The sequence below is a fragment of the Mercenaria mercenaria genome, chromosome 19 (genome assembly GCF_021730395.1).
Source record: "Mercenaria mercenaria strain notata chromosome 19, MADL_Memer_1, whole genome shotgun sequence".
Taxonomy (NCBI): domain Eukaryota; kingdom Metazoa; phylum Mollusca; class Bivalvia; order Venerida; family Veneridae; genus Mercenaria; species Mercenaria mercenaria.
Window position 1 is genome coordinate 41,429,947 of NC_069379.1, and position 25,647 is coordinate 41,455,593.

At 34.9% G+C, this 25,647-nt stretch overlaps 3 protein-coding genes across 3 annotated transcripts in view; 1 reads left to right on the forward strand and 2 right to left on the reverse strand.

The window, feature by feature from the left end:
- The window catches only part of LOC123542762 (loricrin-like), a 105,216-nt gene that overhangs the window by 15,119 nt on the left and 64,450 nt on the right, over nt 1-25,647 (reverse strand). The window lies entirely within an intron of this gene.
- Nucleotides 8,473-13,944, forward strand: LOC128551101 (uncharacterized). Its single transcript, XM_053531488.1, has 2 exons — nt 8,473-8,872; nt 10,451-13,944. Exons 1-2 carry the CDS (start codon nt 8,845-8,847, stop codon nt 11,626-11,628), a joined length of 1,206 nt encoding a protein of 401 aa, XP_053387463.1. The 5' UTR covers nt 8,473-8,844; the 3' UTR covers nt 11,629-13,944.
- LOC128551042 (protein GVQW3-like) lies at nt 22,233-22,766 on the reverse strand. Its single transcript, XM_053531325.1, has one exon. The coding sequence runs from the start codon at nt 22,764-22,766 to the stop codon at nt 22,233-22,235; it is 534 nt and encodes a 177-aa protein (XP_053387300.1).

Genomic DNA, 25,647 nt, shown 5'->3' on the forward strand with positions numbered 1-25,647 from the left:
GATTGAGATTGTCCTGATAGTATGCATCGAGATAGCAATAACAATTAAGAACAAGACTTGTTTAGCTTTTGTATTCGGCATGTATACATTTTTTGTTGATTCCAGATGAAAGCTAGTATTTTGTGTAATTTTAATGTATTTTCCGTTTAGAATTTTATATCTTAAAAACCAAATTGTCAGTGACCTTTTAGACATATTCCTTTTATTTGGAGAAGAACATATAATATTTGCTCGACAGCGCACCCAAGCGTCGTCGTTCAGGTTCAAATTTCATGTCTCCACTACATCTTCTTAAGATTGTTGTCCTCCTCCTCTGTTGAATTTGTTGTAGGGGTTTTTCATGCTATAGACTTTTGTTTTTCTATGAAAGGTACTCCAAACTGTTCGAAAGAAAGTAGGATTCACAATTGCATTTTCCACTTCCTATGTATACACTCAATAAAATTCCTAATCTGTCCGTTCATATTTGGATTACTATTTTCTTAATAATTCATGTATTTACACGAAATTTCACATACCGACATTTGAATAGGCACTGCAGCTAATTATTAATTTATTTTTTGCGACTCTTGGCCAAAGTAACCGCATTAGGCGTTTTGCCTAATATTGGATATTTTGCACGTGCAGGGCATGTGCACCAAAATGCACGTGTTCGTTTACACTTTTGGCATTACTGACGAAAGTCCTACTAGAAAAACACTTATCATGGTGAAATTGACACGAGAGCAACGCGATCGAGCTGTCGGTATGTTACTAGCTGGGACACATTTACGACGCGTGTGTAATTATTTTTGCAATTTCAAAAGAATTTTGATGTAATTTGTTTGTAGCTGTTACTTTGATGGTCATTTCCATTTCTTAACCTTATTTCCGTTTACAAGAACCTTCAGTCGTTGGTTATCTATCATCCGCGCTCTTTTGGTGAAATTTAACAATTCACTGAAGTGACCGATTTTGAATTTTGTTGCAAAATTCCGACAGCCCGGGCGCGTTGCTCTTGTGTCAATTTCACGATGATATGTGTTTTTCTAGTAGGCCTTTCCTCAGTAATGCCAAAAGTGTTCATTAACACGTGCATGTTGGTGCACATGCCCTGCACGTGCAACATATGCTAAATTGGTTAAAACGCCTAATGCGGTTACTTTGGCTGTGAGACGGTTAAAAATAAATCAATAATTAGCAGCAGTGCCTATTTAAATGTCGGTATGTGAAATTTCGTGTAAATACATGCACTATTAACAAAATAGTAAAACAATAAAAACTGACCGATTAGAAATTTTGTTGAGTGTATTGCTTGTTTGTCAATTTTGTTTCACTCTTAGGTCACACATAGGTAAATATTATTCCCTATATATTCTATATGAAACTGACTTTTTTAAGATCTAAGAAACATAGCTAGACCCATTTCAGAGAACATATCTTTACCTCATTTTAAAGACTTATGATTAAACTGATATAATATGAAGGGAAAAGTACGGGTAATGTATCGTCTGAGAGATTTCTTCTGTCACATCTGCTTACTATGAAATCACATCAAAATCACTCTGCTGTGATCTGGAAGTACTACTCATACTAAAATTGAGTCTCACATCACCAGATACAACCTTCTCTCCAACTGATTCTACCAAAATATCAAAATACTTCACAATAAAATTTAAACAGAAACCAGTTTTAATTTAGACGTCTTTGGCCATGCCAAATGAAAAAATAATGTTCAAAAACCTGTCCACCATTACGCGATTAGACAAGATGGCTCCCACGCTGGTTCCTTTACTAAAGTAAGGCCTCGTAGATGCCTAATAAGCATTAAGTACAAGGGCATAGTTTTCAGTATTTGCCTGATATCTGTTTTGGAAAGGTGAAAAGATATCTGTTTGATATTGTTGAGACAGATAATAGTCAATTTTTGTTTGGTGTCTACCATCCTTCTCTCCTCACTGCAGTCATCAAACATATTTTGTAATTAACAGCTGTTCTTGATGACATATCACCTTTATTGTACACGTTTCTATCCAGTTAAGTTAAAACTGAACCGGAAACGTCTTTATTTTTCCATACACAGACTATGAATTTTATATTAGTTACGTGACATACTTTAACGTATTTCGCTGCATTATTCTTTTATTTAGTCTTATTCAATCTATTAAACAAACTCACAATACTTAATTAAACTTTTACGTGTAAGATACGTATGTAATGAAATGGATTTTATCTTTGAATCTTTAGAGGAAGAATATTACACTCCTATAGTCGCGCAAATTTTGTTGTTGTTGCAGAACTTGTGCATATTTTCCGATATAAAACAAGCTATCATGTACATGTATTTACTAGTTTACTCCACCTGTTTGCTCTTTTTCTTACGCCCCGTCATAAAATTGTCATTTGCTTTCGCCGATTACGGTGGATACAATACATGCAGCATGTGCAATTTTCACTTAAAAAAAATAACATCAAATTGTATTTCTGTTTACTCAAATATTAAGTCCGTCTGTCCGTCCGTCCATAGTGTCCAGTCCAGTCTCCAAGTTCTTTATGTCCTGTATATATCAATAAACGTACATCAGGAACGGGTTAATGAAAAGACCAAATTGTGATATTTACAAATTGAAGAGGCAGCTTAGGCGTGTCAAACTAATTTCGTTATGTAGAGATAGTACCTAAGTTTTTCAAATCATAGGTTTGAAGTTAAAAAGCTTTGAAATGAAGACAAATGTCCATATATTTCTTAAAAACAGAAATATAGACAATATTTTAGCCAAAAGTGTGGAGTTAATATTTTCATGTTAACGAAAATTTTTTGATCATGGAAATGTAACTCTTCTTGAACATGGAGAGCATAAACATCAAATGGACATAATATAGTAATTTTTTTCTAAATTGGTGCATTTGATTTAACATTCAACTTTGATCTGGATTGCTAAATAATGATCCATGATACTGTGTGCTAAAAATTTAGAACATCTTGAACAGTCTATTAACAGCAAAACTATGGTTTAGCAGAATCTAAATAGTTAAGCTCTAACTGGGACTCGAACCCAGGACCTCTCACACCTAAGGCAGACACTCTACCACTTCCCTATAACATCAGTAGCTAACATATATGCAGTTTAATTGCTGGATTACATTGCGTGAACTGGAACAATAATCGGTGAACTCCGGATTATCTGTGTATTCGCTTTGTTACCTAACGGCAATTTTTGTGTAAAGAAAAAATATAATCTAATGCTGCCAACGTCATAATCGGTCAAATCTGCCCAAATTTCTCTGACGTGTTGTTCAGAGTATGGACTTACTAATTTGTAGTACCAGTGAAATATTACTTACACTGAATCTTTTATATTTGGACTTTTTGCAGCTGTCGAACGGCAAAGACGGTGAGTTTTGTCCAAATATAATTAATTATTTACCAGTTATTGATGGGAAATTACAGTTACAAACTAAATACCTTTCTGCAACACATGGAGTCATTAGCGTTCACTGTCAATCAGTATTATGACTAAGATCGACTGTCATTCATTCATTTCAAAGTTTCATAGACAGAGTCCGTTGTTTACATTTTTATCGTAACCGGTGCACTTGTAAAAAACACTTTAGTTTGAAAAATCAAAGTATGCGAAGAGCTATGGTACGGTCTCTACGTTATGTATAGTGTTAATCATGAAAAGGGAAATGTGAAATGATATGATATGATTAAAGTTATTACTAAGAACGTTCAACCTCAGTATTTTTCTGTTAATATTGTGTAAATTTGCATTTTGAATAATGTTTTTTTCTTGTTGATATTCAGTAATAAGAATGTTAAACGAACTGCATTAAGGTAGTTGACCCGTAATGAGAATCGGCAAATTCCGTGCAATTACGTTTTATAAATAAACTAAAAAAGATCTCAATAAATAAATATTTCCAAGAACGCTGTATTGGCGGATGCAAAATCACTGACTTTTGAAAAACTATTAAACAATATTTGTCAAGAAAGTCTAGTATCACCAACTCTACTCAATTAAAGTGATCAAATTATCTCGACCGATACTGAAGTCTTGGAATTTTTTAACAGTTTCTTTGTAAATGTAGCTTAAGATATTGTTAAAGATGTCCCCTTTGATAAAGAAACACATCACAGTATTCAGAAAATTTCCTTGAACGACTTTTCTCATAGTGCTTTTAATTTTAGTCCAATAAATCAAAGAATTGTATCCAAAATCATTGATAAATTCAATATTAAGAAAGCAACAGGGGTAGACAAAATATAAGCTAAAATTTTGAAACTCGGAAAATCATCATTAGTACCATTATACACAGACTTAATTAACATTTCAATAAACTCAGGGATTTTTTCCAGACCAATTAATACAAGAACAAGTAACCCCAATTTTTAAGAAAAACGATCATCTGACCAAATCTAATTATAGACCTGTAAGTATTCTGCCTGTATTATCAAAAAAAATTGAAAAAGTTTTGGCTGAGCAATTAGCACTTTTCTTTGAAAACATCTTCGATAAATTCTTATGTGCATTCAGAAAAGGATATGGTTGTCAAACAACCTTATTAAAACTTTTGGAAAACTGGAAAGAAGCCCTTGACAATAATCATTATGTTGCTGCAATCTTAATGGACCTCTCAAAAGCTATTGACTGTTTACCCCATGAAATTCTACTCTGCAAACTCTCTGCATACGGTTTATCTAATCAATCTATAAAATTAATGTCATCATATCTATCTAACAGAAAACAGCAAATTAAAATATAAAATGTGGTCAGTAACTGGGCTGAAATTAACAAAGGTGTTCCTCAAGGCTCAATATTAGGCCCCCTTCTTTTCAATTCTTTTATTAATGATATCTTTTATTTCATGAAGGAAGGAAGTCTCTTCAATTACGCAGACGATACCACTCTGTCTTTTCATACTCCTGATTATCAAAAACTAGTTACTGTACTTCAAAAAGAAAGTCAAATTCTTATTGAATGGTTCCATATAAACTGTATGCAGGCAAATCCTGATAAATTTCAAGCGATATCTGTAGGTAAGAAGACTCATGATAAAAATCTAACTTTTCAAAAAGTTGACAGCTCAATTAAATGTGATGATGTAGTAAAAATAGTTGGTGTGGAAATTGATTTTAACTTGACCTTTGATCAACATATAACTACAATTTGTAAAAAAGCTGCACAACAAATTAATGTTCTAAAACGAATTGGTAAACATCTCAGTAAAAATATACTTACAAACTTCCATAGTTTTATCTTATCAAATTTAAATTTCTGTCCTTTATCATGTCATTTCTGTAGTGTAACAAATATTTAAAAAAAATGAAAGAATTCGAGAAAGAGCCTTTAGATTTGTATATGATGATTATATAAGTACTTACGACCAGTTACTAGTACAAGCAAAATGACCATCATTGCATGTAAGAAGACAAAGAACTATGGCTATTGAAACTTTCAAAATGTTAAATAATTTAGCAAATCCATTTCTATCTGATCTAATAAATAAACGTTCCAATTCATCATATTATTTTAGATACTCTAATATTTTACAGGTCAGTACAACTAAGTTCGGTAAGTACAGCTTTAGGTTTGCTGCCCCTGTTTTGTGGATCTCTCTACCTGACACTTTTCGGCAAACAAATAATTTTAACAATTTTAAAAATCAAATATCTTGCTGGTAAGGAAAGAAGTGTACCTGTGTGGCTTGCCTTGTTCTCGGTGCTTCCGACGGATCTACTTTCCAGATTTTATTGTCAACAAGTATAACTTATCCATATTGCAGTGACATGCATACCTTTATCAAACCCCTACTTGCTTTCTGTTTGACTATTTTTGCATGTTTTTTTTCCACTACAGTTATAAATATTATTATTTGTGCTTCTTAGACTATGTGCTTATCCTCCAATACCTTTTTAGTTTTGTAATTTATTCTTGCTTCTTTTAGTGTTTGCTTGCCATCATACGTATTAAAATTATATGCTTGTTTTATTCCAAATCTTAGAAGTTTATGTAGGTTTGAAGGGATACGCTTTCTTAGCATTTTTAGTCTAAAACACATTTGTGTCAGTTTTCCCTTTTCAGTTTCTTAACTTCAGGTTCTTAAGTAATTTTTAGGCCTCAGGTCATGATTAGCAAAGTCAACTCGGTTTTTACCCTGTATTGCTTGTATAATAACTTGCTTTGCTTATGTGTGCTGTATATGCTTTATATTTGTATGCTTTTTCTTACCCAAGGCATCAAGAGACAAATCAGAAAACGAAATAAATTGTACAAGAAACAGAAAAACAGCTCCAATCCAAAGGTCAAACATCAGTACAAAAATTTCAGAAACCAGGTCAAAATGGAGATAAAGCAGGCCAACATAAACTACCTAGAGTATGTCCTAGAAGCACACTCAGGTGATCCAAAAAAACCCAATCCAGGTCAAAACTTCTCCCGTAATAAGCTCTTCTCAACCATTAAAAATGCTAAACAGGACACCCAAGGCATTACCCCACTATCGGAAAATGATAACCTTATCACAGATAGCAGGGGCCAGGCAAATGTTCTCAACCGCCAATTCCAGTCCGTCTTCACTCCAATGAATCCCTTAAAACTAAGTCAGCTATGCTTAATGAAAACCAAATACCTGTTTAGCACAGCACCAAAGCCTCAATACCCCAAAATGCCTGAAATTTCCATCAGTGTAAATGGTGTCCGAAAGCTTTTGTCCACATTACAGAGTGACAAAGCTTGCGGTCCCGATAACTTAAAACCGGTAGTCCTGAAAAACTTAAGTGTACAAATTGCCCCCCTGGTCACCAAACTTTTCCAAAAATCTCTAGAAACAGGCACTATCCCTTCCGACTGGTCCAAGGCGAATGCCACTCCTCTCTTTAAGAAAGGTGATAAAAGCAACCCTGCTAACTATAGACCCATTTCCCTGACATGTGTCCTTTGCAAAGTTATGGAGCACATTGTCGCATCAAACATCACTAAACATTTCCAGGTCAACAACATACTTTATCACCTTCAACATGGCTTCAGGTCAAAACGGTCATGCGAAACTCAACTATTAGGACTTGTCGAGGACCTATCCAGGAATTTAATTCAAGGTCACCAAACAGACTTAATACTCCTCGACTTCTCAAAGGCGTTTGATAAGGTTAATCACCTAAAGTTACTATATAAGCTGCACCAACATGGCATCCAGGAATGTACACTACAGTGGGTCAAATCATTTCTCATCGGTCGCCGTCAGTCCGTCTTAGTCAATGGTGATAAGTCGGATGAGGTCCCGGTCACATCTGGTGTCCCACAGGGCTCTGTCCTCGGCCCTCTTCTCTTTCTGCTTTGCATAAACGACCTGCCTGAAAATATTGTTTCACAGGTCCGGTTATTTGCTGATGATACTGCTGTTTATATCACAGTCAACAATGTTACACAACAACATACTCTGCAAGAGGACTTAACCAGGTTACAAAAATGGGAACACACATGGGACATCCAAATGTACAGTGATTAATATTTCCAAGTCTAAACACCCTTACAAATCCACTTACACACTACATGGGCAGACACTAGCAACCGTGAGTGATGCAAAATACCTTGGTGTTAGCATCACTTCAGATCTAAACTGGAATAAACACATAAACCAGGTCACTTCAACAGCTGGTCAAACACTTAACTTCATTAAGCACAATATTCCCTCCAAACAGCAAAATATTAGGGAATTTGCCTACAAAACCCTTGTTAGACCACAACTAGAGTACTGCAGCTCAGTGTGAAGTCCACATACACAGCTCAACATACATAAAATCGAGATGGTCCAACGCAGGGCCGCTCGATGGGTCACCAGTGACTATTCAAATTACAGCAGTGTCACACACATGTTAAAGCAATTTGGGTGGCGTTCCCTTGCAAACAGAAGAAATGATGCCAGGCTACTGATGTTTTACAAGATTGTCCATGGACTAGTTGCAGTGCCAATGCCATCTTATATTTTACCTGCTACCCGGCTCACTAGACACATGCATTCCCTATCTTTCCGGCAAATTCAAACACCATGTAATTATTACAAGTTCTCTTTCTACCCGGCTACCATCATTCTCTGGAATTCTTTGCCGGCTGACATTGCTCAGGCACCTACCCTGGACCAGTTTAGGCAAGGGGTAACCAAACTGGGCCAGGACTTCTGAGTGACCAGGCTGTTTTTAATCCTTTTACTGTACATTTCGCCTTTTTATTAGCACTATCAGCTTTGTCTCAAATTCTCACAAATACTTTATGTATTACTTTATTTCTCCTGTACATTCCTGCTTTTAAACTCTTATGCACTGACGCGCACCTGCATAAAATACTCGCAAGGGTGTCATGCAGTATTTATAGATAGATAGATAGAGAATACGTAAACGAACGGAAATCACCGATTGTCATTACGGATCCACTACCTTAGTATGACTTTTACAACATAATTGAACAACATAAGTATTAAGTTTGGGCAAGAATAAAGAGTTATACAATGCAGCCACGTTTTGCCTGCCATCTGTTATCGCGACAAAAATTCTTTGTATTGATCGGAGCCGACACAATAACGACTGATATAAGATTACTCCATATATCATTTACGTTACTGATAAGGGATGTTATTAAGTTATAATTTAAATATGGCGAAATCGGAAGTAGATGATTTTTTAATTTTATTTCATTACTCGTTCTTTTTAAATCTATCTGTGTTATTGGTACATTCTATCTTCTGTTATATATTATTATAAAACCTGAAATAATAGGGCAACCATATTTGCTGATATATAGAGACAAACAAAACGGATTATTCACTTTATTAAGATTTTACCAAACAATATGGAACATATTAAAGGTCATGCGGAAATGTATATGTTTCTTGTTTTGTAAGTATATGATTCGTTTCCTCACATATTACGATTTATAACATCATTCATACATATATGAGCCTACAGTACAAGCATTTTTCATTGTTTTGATTGTATTTGTAATATGAATTTATTGACTGCAGTGTTATAAGGTAAGACAATGAAACATATACTCCAGCCGTAATTTTAGCATTTATTTCGTCATGGTTAGGTTTACTAGAAATAACGTTTAGCTTGCTTAAGGTACAACGAATTAATAAATTAGCTAAACTTCAAACAAAGTAGGTATTCATTTCTATCCTAATAAATAAGACTTAATGTTTAGCAGTATATCACAAAACGACAGATTTTTTAAGTAAATGAACAGCATATGGCCTACAACTTTTTTGTCCAGTACCTGTTTTACTGTTTTGTCCCATAGATATGGATACTTAAAATATTCTAAAGGAGTTGTCTCGTTTTAAATAAGAATACTATTTGTAAAGGAATAAATGTAAACAATTATTTAAAAAAAAAGGATGGTTTACCTACTTATGCAAAGTTTAAACACTCGAACGATGTTGCAAATGCACTAAAAAGGAGATTGTAACTTTTTGTTTGAAGGTAATTTGAAAGGAAAAGAATCTATTAAAGCTGCTACAACTGATGTTGAAGGTAACATCTATGTTTCCGGGGAAGAAGTTGTACAGAGATCAGATGATTGTCAGAAAATAAGATATATGTTATCTATTAAAACAATATGAAGTATAGGTATATCGAAGATATGTGTTTTCCGGAGAAAACTGAAAGCTTCATGTTCAAATGGCACTTATTAACGGAAACTTTACCGTCATGTCATTCAGATTTATATCGCTATTATGAAATGCATTTTAATGGCTGAATATTATTTCTGCGCAAAAGGACATCGTGTGACGTCGTCTTGCTTTTTCCTCAATAATATTTTTGTTTGTCTTCCAATATGTTTTGCAAATAGTTCTATATTTTATAGGTAATCAAACAATTTATTGGTTTGAAAGTTGATTTTGACAATATTAAAGTCGTTGTTTTCAAGATAACACAATATAAGCATGTTTTCTTCATCGGGTTCTGATATGAAAACTATTAAAGGTAACATTTTGTTAGATAGGGTTTGATTTTGAGACCTAGGGAAATCGTACAGGGAGAGATGAGGCGGCTGCTTCATATTAAGTTAGATGATATTAAGTTTATTTACGACTGTTAGGTGCTTCATTAATTGCAAAAATGTTACCAAAATTGTGATTTTCATATACACTTCTATGATTATGAAAACTTATTTGAGGTTCAAATTTTTCAAATAAGTTTAGCAAAAAGCAACACACACACACACACACACACACACACACACACACACACACACAAAACAAAACAAAAAAGAAAAACCACGACCCTATGTGCTCTGTTTTACGAATTTTATAGATGTATATTCGTATATTCTGAAGGTAATAAAAATCAGGGTTTACTCAAATTCTAAAGTTTAGAAAACTAATTAAATATGAATGAGCATAACTGCAATAATCCCAATATAAACAGTCTCAAAATACAAAAGTGAAATTTCTAAAAGTAAATTTTTTGTAGGTACAGAGAAAGATGTTCATGAAAGACTTGTTTGTGATGTGTGTACAATGCAACATGAAGAAGTTTTACGTTACTGCTATGTGTGTGAACAGTATACATGCTCCGAATGCTACACAATTCACCAAAGATTCAATTCAAGCAGAAATCACAAAACTTCCAGAGGAAAATGCTTACGGCTGGATGAAATTCCGTTGTCGAGAAAGGATTTAGTTGAGGACAGTTTAAAAGAAGTTATGGCCTTATGGCCGTGGCACACGCATATAGTATATATGAAAAACGCAAGAACACTTAGATATTGTGATAGTACAATAATCGAGAATAAAATCCAAGCGTTTATCACCAACCCCGAAGGTGGAGAGCCCTTTTATGTTCTTTGGGAAATAATGGATATATCACATCTTACAGACGATGCACAAAGCGTTCCAATTTTTAACACAAAGTCGGGCTTTTTGTTTATTATCTGTTCAACAAATGTCATTTATTTTATTAAAGCGCATGTTCCATATTTAGAAAAACTTTTGAATTTTTCAAAAATAATTTCACGTAACTATGCAGGTATAATGTATCTTTTAAGAGCCTGTTCTACACCTTTTAAAACAATTACGATAGAAAATGTTCATAAAGATCTTCTTTGCACTGAATTCAACAATAAGATTGCGGTTTTAGGTCTGGAAAACAATAAAAAATTCGGACTTGTCCCAGCCTGGTCCATAAATTACTTTTCATACGAAGGAAAGGTTTTACACAAGTGCTATTTGAAAAATTCAAACAAAGGTATTATTTTGCAGTCACCTACATACATGCGTGCCACCTTCAATAACACAATTGTCATTTGCGATTCCGTGCAAACAGACAAATATGTTAATGAATTCGATACGGAAGGCAATTTGGTGTTAAAAGTGAATTTAAAAGAAGAAATAACGGGAATGATTACAAGTGTCACATCTGATGATGAAAACAACATCTATGTTTCCAGCAAACACAAAGTAATCCAAATATCAGAAAATGGCAGGAAAGTTAGACAAATGTTAACTGTCGCAGAAAGTCTGGAGTACGACCGTATATTAGATATCTGCTTTTCGGCAAAAACCCGTAAGTTTCACGTGGTCATGTCGAAAAAAGATCATACAGAGCTTCTAAAAATTATATTGGTGTCTTTCAGATTTAAAGCTTACTAAATAATAGTTGCAGTATTTATCATGTCAGTTTCCTTTTACACATAAAATGCCGGAAGAGCTAGAGTGATCGTTTCATTGGGATTTTTATGAAGATGTGTGCAAGTCCGGAGACAAAAGATGGAACACCACTCTGAATTCATTGTATTTTATTTTTCTAAATTTCTGATAACACCGTAACATTGTTTATTTTATTAGAGCACTATTAATACTAATAATAATAAAGTAGAAGTTAATTTCGAGATTTCCAACGTAGATAACCGCTGATCTAATGGAGTATATAGTATAGTTGATATATTGCTTACGTAATAAGTTAGCACAGATAGTTCTTGACTTCTTGACTAATTTTTCATTGTATCATTGCTATAATTATATTTGAATTGGTTTTAATAATAGGATTTAGGTCATTCATTGACGATTTGGGTAATTACAGTGACAGCCCGATCCCAGCATCATAAATTATATTATATACAATAGTTAAAGGGAACCAACTATTTGTTAGAGCAAGTACTCTTTGTAAAATGCTATGTACGAATTTGGACCAATCAGAAACAAGTTTTATAAATAGCAACAATCAAAGCTCACGTCTATTAAAGTATAAATAGGTAGATGGATGACAGATTGATAAATCTGTATCCAGCGATCGAAGAAGACACATCGAGGATTCAACTAATAATTTATCCCAGTACCTTGGTGAGGAAGTTATTGCAACTACACTGTCAGGGCAGATAATTTATTAAAAAGAAAACTTTGAAGATCATAGACTAAGGAAATGTAGTAGAATTTCAATAAGGTTTTGAGCTATAGGGCCAGCGCCGTAAGGACAGTTGAATGCTATAAACGATAGCAAATATAGACTGAGCATCGAAACGTTGAGGCAGAGACAATGGCTTTGGTGGTCTACAGAGAAAGTAGGAGAGTTCCAGCTTATAGACGAGGTTCAGCGTTATTTGTGAAGTACAGCCATGGCATCAGGTTTATACCTATACGGTAGTTGAATGCTATAGGTGATAGCATATAGGCGCTGAGCATCCAGGAGTCGGGGCAAATTTATTGAGTTACAGATTTAATCACCAGCTATACGTTATAACAAAGGACGTTCTACATCGTTTGTTAGCTAGTCTAAGACATAGTCACATTATCGATTAGACCCATTTCATTATTCAAGATACTGTGAGGCATGATGCCTCACGACCTTGTTTTGATACAATTGTTTTGCATTGTTTTTACGGCCTATCAGTAGTTTTTATTTTTCATGTTAAAGTTGACAGGCTATCTGTCAGCTACTTTTTAATCATAGTTCATTGTTCTGTAACATTTCCAGACATTGACTGATAACCAGTCGCATTGTTAAATAGTTGTTTACTTAATTACATTTCAAAATGTTAGAACTGTACTTATGTCATGCGTTGTGTCAGTTAGTGAAACTGTAATTCTAGCTTCCACAGGGATTTTCTTGTAAAAGTACGCAAAGTCAGCCCATGTTATTCAACAGTTCAATCAACAATCACCTGCTGTATTAAATTAAATCGATGTTTTCATGTAATGTCCATTGTTGACTTTGTAAAACTCGATAAAAGTTTTTGTCAGTTGAAATTTTGACAGTTGTCAACCATCTTGGATTTTTGTACGTATGCACCGGGTGATTAAATCTCTGTTCAGACGGACCGAAATCGTATCATTTCTGTAAAAATAGTTAATTTTTATTGTCAAGTACTTGATATTTAATACTTGGCATGTAGTGTTGGTTCGTAGCGTTCTATATTGTTTTATTATTTATTTTTGTCCGACTTTGTTTGTTTACACTAGTTTAGAGGTTAAGCTCCGCCTTATTTGCATATAAGGAAATGTTCGTATCCCGAATGACGTCATGGTCGGCCGAAGTAACTCGGTTACGGACCTGTCCGGGTATTTCCGACTTTGGCCTTATTTAGACTAATTTAGATTTGGTATTCATCCTCATTTGCATACCATTGCATACCAAAAAGTTTAATTAGTAGAACGCTAGAATCATCACATTGCCTCCGTCTCTCGTATAGAAAGGCTGTTTGTCAGTTTGTTCCTAGACATTTTTTTATTTACACTTCTAAAACCTATACGAATTATTCGAAACTGAATGGTACTCATTATCATTAAATTATACAGTTATATTTATTAGCAGTATTTGGCTGTTTTTCTCATAGAAAACTGTAATTTTAGAGTTGGTTCTCGGTCCGCCTGCTACACGACTTTTGTCTGATATTTTCATTACTGATTATTTCATTCAGTTATAATTAATAGTTATTGTTGAGGCTTCCCATAAATAAAAGTTGTTTGAAGCCGAAAGGAACGTTGTCAGTAGTTTATTTAACTTAGAAATATTTTGATCTCTGGCGCTATCAGCCTTTATATTTGGGCGCTACCAGCCTTGTCTTAGGCGCTACCAGCCTATAGGGTCGTGACCAGACCCTAGTTTAGTCAACATACTGTTTATCCCCAAAAATTAATAACCTTACAGTATTGTAATTGGTGGACTCAGTACCCAGACTGTAGTCCCCTTGCCCTTGGTCTGTTTACATTTAACATTTTATTACCCTATCCCAAGTAAAGTACAGTGGCCCTGGGTGGGGGGCACTACAGAATTTGGTAAGCAGCGGTGGGATCCGTTTTTCATTTCGGATCCAGTGATACGAACTCTACACTCCATATTCTTGTCGAAAAGCGCTACCATAAACAGATGATTGTATAGAAGTTGTTGACAGTGAGTACACGGTATTTTCTCAGTCAGAAAGATGCAGCTTAGCAGGATACAGAACCACACAGCATAACCAATGACCTTATTTACTGCCAGTATCGATCGATAAGCGAGTATGACATTTGTAAACATTTGTGAACTTGACCTAGATATTTATTTTACTACAGTGATGGTGTATCAATTGTTAAACCACACCAGTATACCGAGGAGTCGAGGACTTTATTTAACCGCAGTCAGAGCCGTTCTTTAGCAGTGTTGATTTATTTGTGGCGACTGCAGCCTTATTTTTTTTAAATAAAATATTGTACATGTTCAATCTAATATTGAATTTAGATTTCAGTCCAGTTTAATGTAAAAGATAGCCACTTAAGGCTGTTTCCAAGCCTTCGTGAGTGAAAGTCAGTAGATAGGAGTAGTTTAGACTTTGTTAAAAATTTAGTAAAAAAAAGCTAGCATAACTACCACTGACTTGTTTTTGTTGTGAAAGTCGCCTCCAGACTTTGTAAGGGTCATTACCAGACCTTGTCTTTGGTAAAGTCGTTACCAGACTTTGGTAAGAATTTTTTTTGTTTATCTTAAAGTTGTTTTGTTGGCGCGTTGAGCTTGGTGTACCTTGTTCTTGGTACATTTCATAGAGCCGTGCCCTGCCGTTTATTAAATATCTAGACAACCATCCTTTTGAATATTGTAGCCGTCTCCAGGCTTGTATTGTGACCGATACCAGGTCAGTGCATAGCGTAAAGCAGTTTCCAGGCTTAGGTAACAAATATAATTTCATTAAATACTAGTAACTGTACCATTCCTGACCTAGATGTGAAACAGCTGTTTCCAGGCTGTGGAAAACCAGTTCCTTAGAGCCAGTTAAATTGCTGACTGTTACCAAGTTAGCATTAAAGAAGTTGTTAAACTTGCTTCTTTCAAAACATTTTGTACCTTTTAATTATTGAAGTAATTAAGTGCCAAAAACCTTGAATATACATTATTTTGTGTTACTTAAATGAAATAAATTTAGTTACAGTCCATGATGGAGACCATTAGGGAAGTAACCATGGACCCAGCTGATATACCATCCACTGAAGGACAGCATGACGTAGACCATGATTACCAACCCAGTACCTAGGTGCAAAACATAAGCAGATATACCTAATCTACCCAGATTTCTACCACCGCCAGTACACTGTCAATCGCCCGTGAGATGGAGGCAACGTCAAGGTCGAGGTTACAGTCAATGGACGGTGGTGATTTGTATGAAAACAACTTGGTACCAGCTGGCAGTCAGCCGGTGGTATTTGGCACGCCTTCTGATGAGGTGACCTGGCGCAGGCGCTCAGGGGAGGAACGAGTTTCAGAAGACCAGGGTTTTATCCATCCTGGCAAGTACTGCATCATATCAAGTGGAGAAGCCAGGGCCCCGGGGGTCAGGAACAAAGCCTTGCAAGGTGGAACTGATATGGTATGGGGGGATGCGGGGAAAACAGGGATTTTTGTACTAATGCTAATTATCGTGGATCAGTTCCTTTAATTGCGGACAGGACCTTGGCCGATGGTATTATAGACCAGTGTCAGGTACCTGGGGGATATACTGGTAGGGGATGTGAACAAAGGGAATAATTTCACTCTGATGAGCAGTCAGAGGCTGGCCTGCTGGATGAATCTTTGACGGGATATCAGGGTGTGAGGAGTCGAGTTACTGTAGGGGCCAGTACAGAACGGCTCCTTGGTCCCCGTGATACTCGTGTTGATGCAGACTTCATATGCATTTTTTTACCTAGGAAGTGAGATGTTGGAAGGGAATTGTCAGCATACATAGCACCTATACCTAGACCACAGAACTAAGGACCAAGTGATAGACCAAGGGAGATAATTCCATCGACCTTAATCCCTACAAATTTTATGAATGGACTAAGGGAGGCAAATCCATCAATCTTAACACTTTAAACTCCAAGTCAAAGATGATAATGATACAGACAGAACAAGAATTGAATTTAATGCATGGGATTGTCAGTCAACCTTACCTTAATGTATTCAGAGTTTGCAAGAGAGAGAACGAAATGGTTATACAGGAAAGAATAAGAGTGAAGGTACAGATGACCAACCAAGAGCTCTGGAAGGTGATCTGTTGATAATTTTTACCGAGATGCTTTTTCTAAGGTTCCAATAAGAATTCTGACCCCCAGAGGAATACTGTAAGACCGCTTGAGGATACACCAGAGGTGATTGGTCGACAACCCCGCAGGAAGATCCCAACATAGGCTCCCTTTTCGTGAGGAAATTTCACATTTTATAATTATTAATAATACTGTATGTTAGAAAAAATTTTAAGTGTAATATTTTGGTCTGGTCTACTTTTTGTGACATTTTAGTAGAGTTTTAAGCTTTTAATGGTAAAGTATTTGTTTTCATGAAATTATAACCGCATTTGTTTTTGTAACATTTTGGTATCAGTACAGTAACAGCTGATTAAAGGTAGAGTGTTTGGTATTGTTTACCTCCGATATAATAAGTTATAGGTATATCTCCGGTATTTTAACTTTTATAAGCGAAAGTAGATTATCGACTTTGTCACTTCATATATCTAAGAACCAACAGTTATATTGTTCACATAGTATTTTCCCCTCATCAATTCAAGTGCGTTAATCTACATAATGATATAGATCTTATTTCATAATCCAATATGAAGTGCGTTTTATGATAATTGATATTTGTGTAAATTTAATTATTTTTTATATACAATTTGATTTATTTTATCAATCATGATATATAAATAACTTCATTTCTTATTAAACTATAAAGAGTATTTAGTTTGAACAGGTAAATAACGGACACAAATATTGTTATATGTTATATTAAAATAGTTTTTTGAATGAAAATTCGCAGTGTAACGTATCTGTCGCTGATTTACAGCCATCTTTGCAAAATCAATGAAATCACTAAACATTGTCGATAGTTAACTAAAATATTTAATTTGTGTACTCCAAAGGCATGAAACAACTAAATAAAAACAAATCTGATTATATTTGGGGACATCAGATGTGGGGACATTTTTACTGTCCAAGTTGCTCCTCTATCTGTAGAATGGACGTTTAGATTAAGGGTGTATCAGAATCGAAATAATTTATACCAAAACCGTGTTTAAACACTATTTATACACTCGGGCGGTAATACGTCGTACAAATAATTTCACGAGGGCTACGCCCTCGTGAAATTATTACGGCCGACGTATAACCGCGCGCCGTGCATTAATAGTGTTATAATACTCTTTTGCTAGGAATTATCTCTTAATTTAAGCATCATGGTAACCAATGTGTGCGTTACAAACAAAGTAGAATTTTTTTTCCAAAACATATTAAAGCATATAAGATATCAGGTAAACGTTAAATACATCATAGAGTTTTATTTACCGAAACAAATGATCAAAAAAGTAAACCGATAACCAGATAAAAGGGTCACGTAAATCCGTTTCATATTCCAGAGTGAGCAGATTTTGTTGTCTGCTTTGCCAAATTAAATTCGACTATTTTGCCAGATAAAACCTTGTTTACATCACTTTGTCTGTCTGAACAACGTAATTGAGCAAAACAGGTTAGTTAAGTTCTTAAGGTATGACCCACTTACTGGTGAATATTTCAAATGTTCAAAACAATGTTACAGCAATATATTGTATCTAGTGAGAGACTTGTATGCAGAGTTTAAACAACTTTTACTGTGCTGTTTATTTTTTCTACCGTTTTCTTTTTTATAAATTTTGTATAACTCATGATATGAGCCGTGCCATGGGAAAACCAACGTAGTGGCTTTGCGACCAGCATGGATCCAAACCAGCCTGCGCATCCGCGCAGTCTGGTCAGGATCCATCCTGTTCGCTAACAGTTTCTCTAATTCCAATAGGCTTTGAAAGCGAACAGCATGGATCCTGACCAGACTGCGCGGATGCGCAGGCTGGTCTGGATCCATGCTGGTCGCAAACCCACTATGTTGGTTTTCTCATGGCACGGCTCATATGTCCTTAAGTTCGAGAAGAGACAGACTTCAAAGTGATGACCACTGTCCAAAACGTTTGCAGAGAATTCAATAAACCATTAATTTTGATGAAACTATCGGTAAACAGTTATAGAACAAAATAAAGCAGTGAATATTATTGTTTCTAAGGTGCCTAAAGTAAAAGGATATAACGAGACAGAATTCTAACTCCAACATCGAAAAATTAAGGTCGAGTCCTGTGAGACTGTTTTAAATTTTGCCCACTTCATTAAAAAAATAACCTTGTGGCAGAAATAAAACCTACCTACATTTCTTCCACAATATGTAATCTAAAGAATAAAGGCAAATAAATAGAAAACTTTTACCGCATGTAACTCGGTATTTTTAAATATTTCTAACTCTGTCCCCTTCTGTTTCAGAGGTAAATTCACTTTGAACAGCAGAAAACCACTTTTCAAATGAAATATTTTCATATTTTCATTTTGTACAATAAGTATTGAAAAAAGTAAAAACATACAAGAAAAAAGGAATATAAGGGAAACGAATTGTTTCGATATAGATAAAGCAGAAATACATGTAATATGATTTAGCACATATACTATGTACATAACAGACTGGATGTTAGAATAGATCGTATCGAAATAGATCATGAAGAAATAATAACTGAAAAAGCGGACAAAAGATACGGACATAAATAAATACATTTGTAGGGGACCGTACAAAGTCGAAAAATCTAGCATTTAAATATTTGACTGATAGCACACTGAAAATATTGTTGTATGTCATTATTTCTATTATACACGTTGAAACGGGTGTCAGAGTTTTCTTTTGTTTTAAGTTTTGTGTGATTCTGAGAACAAGGAAGAAATTCATGAGTTAATGTTACATTTTTCATTTTGCTTGACGAAACTTATTATCACAGTCTCAAATACTACCAGCTATTTTTTTTTTAATCTTACGCCGTGTTCCTTTCAATTGTACATTCATCTTTAAGAACGGAAATTACCAAAAACACTTCTCTTAGCAATTCTTCAATATAAAAGTAGCAGTAGATATCATATTTTAGTGTCGTAAAATCGGATATAGGACAAATAAAATGTGATTAACCCTTACCTTGATGAATTTCTATAATGAACTTATCCATCTTTCAGTTTGGACAGTACCATTATCTGTTAAAAGGGGTGTTTACCAAAACAATACTTACTGAAATGCGAACTGTGCAGATCATAATCAGACTGTGCGGATGTGCAGGCTGATCATGAACTACACTGGCCACAAAGGCAGAACCAGTCGTGTCCAGCATGCTAAAGGTTGATAGGAGTCGAAGAGAAAACTTAACAACCGGTAAAATGTGTATGTTAAGCTACTTTTCTGGATTTACAATTGATTAAATAAAATAGAGAAAAGTGGAAACTTCACAGGTCGCTCAACACGACAGAAACGAAAATGTTGCAGGCTCAGTTTCATTGAGCCTGTTCACCGTCCACGCCCTCTAGCCCCGGGTTGAGCAGAACTTTTACAAGTATTTTACAAACATTGAGTGTTTCCCATTGCGTGTATCCATAAAAGTGTGTCCAAAGTATAGTACAGCAGACGCTGTAATTGCAAAATCAGATGCTATAATTAAGAAATAATTTATAGCAAAAGAGTGTTTTAACACTATTTATGCATGATGGGCGGTTATATGTTGAGCGTAATAATTCCACGAGGGCGGTAATACGTCGTACAAATAATTTCACTCGGGCTGCGCCCTCGTGAAATTATTACGCTCAACATATATAATGCATAAATAGTGTTAAAACAATCTTTCGCTATAAATTATTTTTTATTCTAACACGATCCGCAACAATTGCTATTTAAACATATAGCGAAATCGCCTATACATGAATCTACGATAAAATATGGTTGGCTGTTACATTTCACTCCCCTATGATTGTGACATAAGAGATTCAACTTCAGTTCTATTACATACGAATTATTTCAGGGTCAAACGGTTGAAAACAGCATTTCAAAAACATAAATGTGATAAAAAGTCATACTGACTTATGTGTATGACCGTAAAACACGTTTTGATTTCTACGAGCGAATTCAATGAGCTCGATTATGATTCAGCGGTGTCGTCATAAATGTATGACATATAGTATGACGTCATAATAATGTGACGTCATATAAAAGTTAAGCTCGTAACTCGTAACACAGGGTCAAGTCGCCTAATTTGATGATTCTGTTCATAATTAGTTTGCGAGCTGTTAGATTACTAATTTATAAATTCTGATAAAAAAGAAACAGATATCTATACGTTCCATTGGCTATGCAACACTTTCTAAACATAGGGGGTAAATTGTAACAGCATATGACCCGAATGACGTATTACACTGAAAATGTAGTAGATCTACTGTAAAATGCGAATTATTTGCGTTGTTAGAATCGAAATAATAAATATGTTCCAATAATTTTATCAATTAATAAAACATGGGCAGTCGTTTGGATGCGAATAACTAAATCACTCGTGCTACGCACTCTTGATTTAATTTTTACGCATCAAAACTCCTGCCCATATTTTATTAACTGATAAAATATAGGAACAGCTTTATTATTTCTTAAATCAAAACACCCTTTTGCTATAACTTATTTCGATTCTAATATGTCCCTAATCTAAAACAGTAGATAAAATATAGTAGCGTTCTTTCTTGGTCGCAAAAAACAAAACAAAACAAAAAAAAAAAAAAAAAAAAAAAAAACAACAAAAAACGTTACAACGTCACGTCATTCTAGCGTATGCGTGTTATAACTGAGACAAGCATATGAGAAACTGAAATAAACATGCTTGGCAAGAGGGAATATAAACATGCTCAACGAAAGTGGAAATCGACCTGCTCCCTTTTGAAAAAGACCTGTATCACAAAAGGGACCAAAACATGTTCCACAAAAAGCATGTACAGATGGATTATTATCATTTCTACTTTCTGTTCTGTCGTCTAAATACCAGCTATATACGAGGGGCTATCAAAAAATACGTAGACATTCGGTATATTAAGCAAATGGTTTGTAATAGATAATCGAAATATACACAGCATAAATATTTAATTTTCACCCAATAAATGTTGAAAATTTTACAGTAAACAAATCAATAGTTACATTTTCATGGTATTATAAAATTAGTCACTGCTTACAGCACGGCGCACACGGTGCAAGTAAAACGACGTCAGTGACAGTCATTTAAACTTTTTCAAAGTACTCGCCGTTTTTCTCTATACATTTCGTGTGTCTCCGGACCCAAATGTTATAGATACCTCTGTACCAATCACATGACTTCTGGGAAAGTATAGTTCTCATGGCGTATCGCAACTGATCAAGATTGTCAAATTTGTGACCGCGCAATTCGGACTTTAAGGCAGGAAAATCACTGAAATCCATGGGTGCGAGGTCCGGACTTTATATGGAGGATGAATCAGCCGTTCAAACCCCAGAATATCCATTTCAAGGGTGGTTGATTCGGCACGATGGGCTGGTGCATTGTCCTGATGAAATATAATATGCTCAGCTGCAATGTGTAGTCGTTTCTTTCGTAACTCATGCATCAAGTCTCGTCTGATGACCTGAAAATTGAGAGATGTCTTATTTTCAAATCACGTGCTTACGCATTTTGTTCAAATTAAATACTTCATGTATGTTATTCAAATACTGAATTACTTTAGATTATTATAATAATAGTAGTTTCAAAAATACAATCATAACAAACCTTTGAATAGTATGCTGCTATGACCGTCTGTCCTTGTGGTACTGCGTGACTTAGGATAATTCCTTCCATGTCCATGAAGAATATAAACATATTCTTTTTTGCCGATTTCACAACTTTTGCTTTTAACGGAGGTGGTGATGATGATCTCTTTCACTGGGACGATTGTTGTTTACTTTCCGGGTCATAAAATAACAGCCAGGTTTCGTCTGTCGTGATGATTCTTTTCAAGAACGCATCGCCTTGGTTGTTGTAACGGCGCAGAAATTCCCTGGATGCCACAACACGACGGCTTTTGTCATCAGCAGATAGTAAACGAGGTATCCAACGGGCACATATACGGTGCATACAGAGTTTCTCAGTTAATATTGTTTGTATAGTTCCGTAACTCACATGAATTCTGTCGCATATTTCCCCTATAGTGATTCGCCTGTCTTCATCCACGACGTCGTTCACTCGTTGAATCATTGCAGAAGACACAAGTTTTGGCCGTCCTCTTCCGGAATCGTCCTCGAGTGATTCCCTTCCTTCTCGAAAACGTTTGTGCCACTTATACACAAGTGCCCTACATACCGGCGGTTTCAAATTGGCATCTGACAATATATTCATGGTTTCCGAGGGCGTTTTATTCAGTTTAACACAGAATTTAATAGCAGCGCGCTGCTCCATCAATTTCGGCGTTGTCATTTTTTTCGTTTTACGATTTCACACCTGTACTACAAAACATTTAATATTTCAATAACGTGTTATATTATGACGTCATAATTTTGCACACGTATTATAATGACGTCAGACAACGTAAACGTGATGTTTTGGCGCAATTTGACTTTAATCACCGGGACAATATGCTTAAACAAGTTGGAGTATTTTTCTTATTTGGTTATTATTTCGGCTTTCGCCATAGGAGCGTACATATGGTCGTTTAAACACAAGAAACACATTTTTATATAATATATTATTTGTTTTTCATATTAGGTAAATTATACATGAATAAACACAAATTAACAAATCAATTATAGACAACGCCACATTTCAGTAGTCAGTTACATGTGTCTACGTATTTTTTGATAGCCCCTCGTACATGATTGATGGATTCTAATCAGTGTGACTCTCATGACTTCAAAATGGTGCCGTTTGAATCTTACACCATATCTAATTTTATATTATTGGCATAGAACAGATTCATTGACCTGAACATGATACAGAACATTTACTCTTATAGGAAAAGGAGTATGGTCTGTTTCGGCAGTCGGGATATCAAGTGTACAAAAACAACGTTATACTTACTTTTTTGATTTGATGATTTTATAAACAGTCATAGATATCACACCAATTATACTTCTACTTAATACGGCATTTTATAAAACATGTTCATAAGAGTAAACATTGTAGTGAATGTCCTAACATAGATTCTAAACGGTTGACGCGCGGACCGGTAAGAGAGCATTATGACGTCATTTATGACGTCAAATTGCCGTATGACGTCCGGTTCATTACAACTCAAATAAATCAAGTCTAACATTATGATTTTCAAGATATTTACAAGGCCATGTAAGAATGTAAACAATCAATGTCTTCTTGTGGTTTGTCGTCTTATTAACCACGAATCATTTTTCAGATGCTTAGATATTTAAACATCGGGCTAACGCCCTCGTGGTTTAATCTGAACTCTGACCCGTGATATATTAGACGACAAACCACTCGCAGGCCTTGATTATTTGTTAGAATTATAATAAAAAGAAACTTTAAAGTTTTCATCATAGTCTCATGTGTTCGTTCTTGTCTGTAATAAAGTCCAAAGGGGCACTTTGGACTTTCTGCGCCATTGATGCTGGCTTCTTGCAGATTGACCTAAATTGTATCAGCTATGTTTGATGTGCTGAATGCTTCAGGGAGTTTATCCTTACTTTTAATTTAATCATCTTGATCATTTGCATCGTTCGGTTGACATTGTTAACATACCAAAATGCTCATAGTCTACTGGAAGAAAACCGAACAGCACCGATTCCAATAAATACTACGTTTATCAACTCGATATAGATCTATCTGTTTTCTTTTTCTCACGTGTAACCGTAATGCGATGCTCGCGGTGCCGGTAGCTCTGCTGTAAATCAGTATTGTTTAAGAAGATATCTTTAATGCGTATTATATAAAATATAGCTTAACACCTTTTTTAAACCTTTTAATTTGTATCAAAATTCAATAGCATGACTAAAGCTTTTTGAGTCTTTCTACATATCCTATTGCTCTCATGGTGTTTTATAGATAAACAGTTCCTAAATGCACGGAATTTCATTTACTAACAAATGAACTAACTTGCTAAATTTTGAAAAAAAATGACAAAAATCTGGGGGCATCCAGCTTTAACCCTTATCGTGTTGGGACACGATTGATTCTGCCTTTGCGACAAGTGTAGATCATGATCAGCCTGCAGATCCGTACAGTCTGATCAAGATCTACACTGTTCGTTATTCAGTCAGTATCATTTTTGTAAGCAGCCCTTTTAACAGTTAATGACACTATCGAAATTGAAAGATGGACAAATTCAGAAATTTAGCAGAGAAAGGGTTTAGGAAGATTAAATTGGTATTCTTCATTTCTAGCTCTCTGTAACAATCTTCTTGATTAAGAATAAAGGTAGAAAAATATTCTATGATATTTTACCACGTATAATTCTAATTTTGCTATAGTAACTCTGTTACAACGAATAAGTCCAAAAGTAATCCAAGTTCTTGAAAGCATGGAAATGACTCTTACACGGTAATCTGTTACTTCCTGGAATCAGCTAACACCAAGAGCTTCTAGCGTTGGGCGATACTTTGCTATATCCTCAAGGCCAGAAGAGAAGAAACAATAATATATTAATATTGCATTTCTGAAAGGGTGATAAGAAAAATGTTCACTTCGAGATATATGAATATCGACCAAGGCGTCAACCGATGCAAAGAAGTATAAAATACATCTTTTTTTATTTCTATAGCTCTTTGGCCGATATCTTTATTCATATTTCGAGGTTGGATGTTTTTTTTTTATACTGTCCTCTTATGACTGCGATACTTATTTTATTATAAAGTTCAAAACATTTACATGAAAATCAATGAATGAGTAATATAATTAAATTAAAAAATCGTAAAGAAGTAGATTATTACCCTCCAATAAAATATAGACACCAGGAGTCTTTTCTAGAGAACACGCCATATTGGCAAGTTTGCTGTTAAAAGTTTTTTCAAGTAATAAGATTATCTAAGCCGAGACGTTCACATATTAAAAAAAAGAACTATAATTTTTTTGTGTCAATGCCGAAACTGACAGGAGTAACATTCGAGAAACAAACGGCGATAATTTTCTTTATTTCTGAACGGAACATATGTTAGAGCACGCATTTTCTTAGTAAGATAATTTCCTATCCGATGACCATGGTAAAATGTTAGTTTTTTATATCACGGAGAAATCATTGATAAAAGAAAGTAGGGCAGTGTTTACACATGCGTTAAGACTAGAGTAATAATAATAATAATAATAATAATTATTATTATTATTATTATTATGATTAATTATACCAGATTTA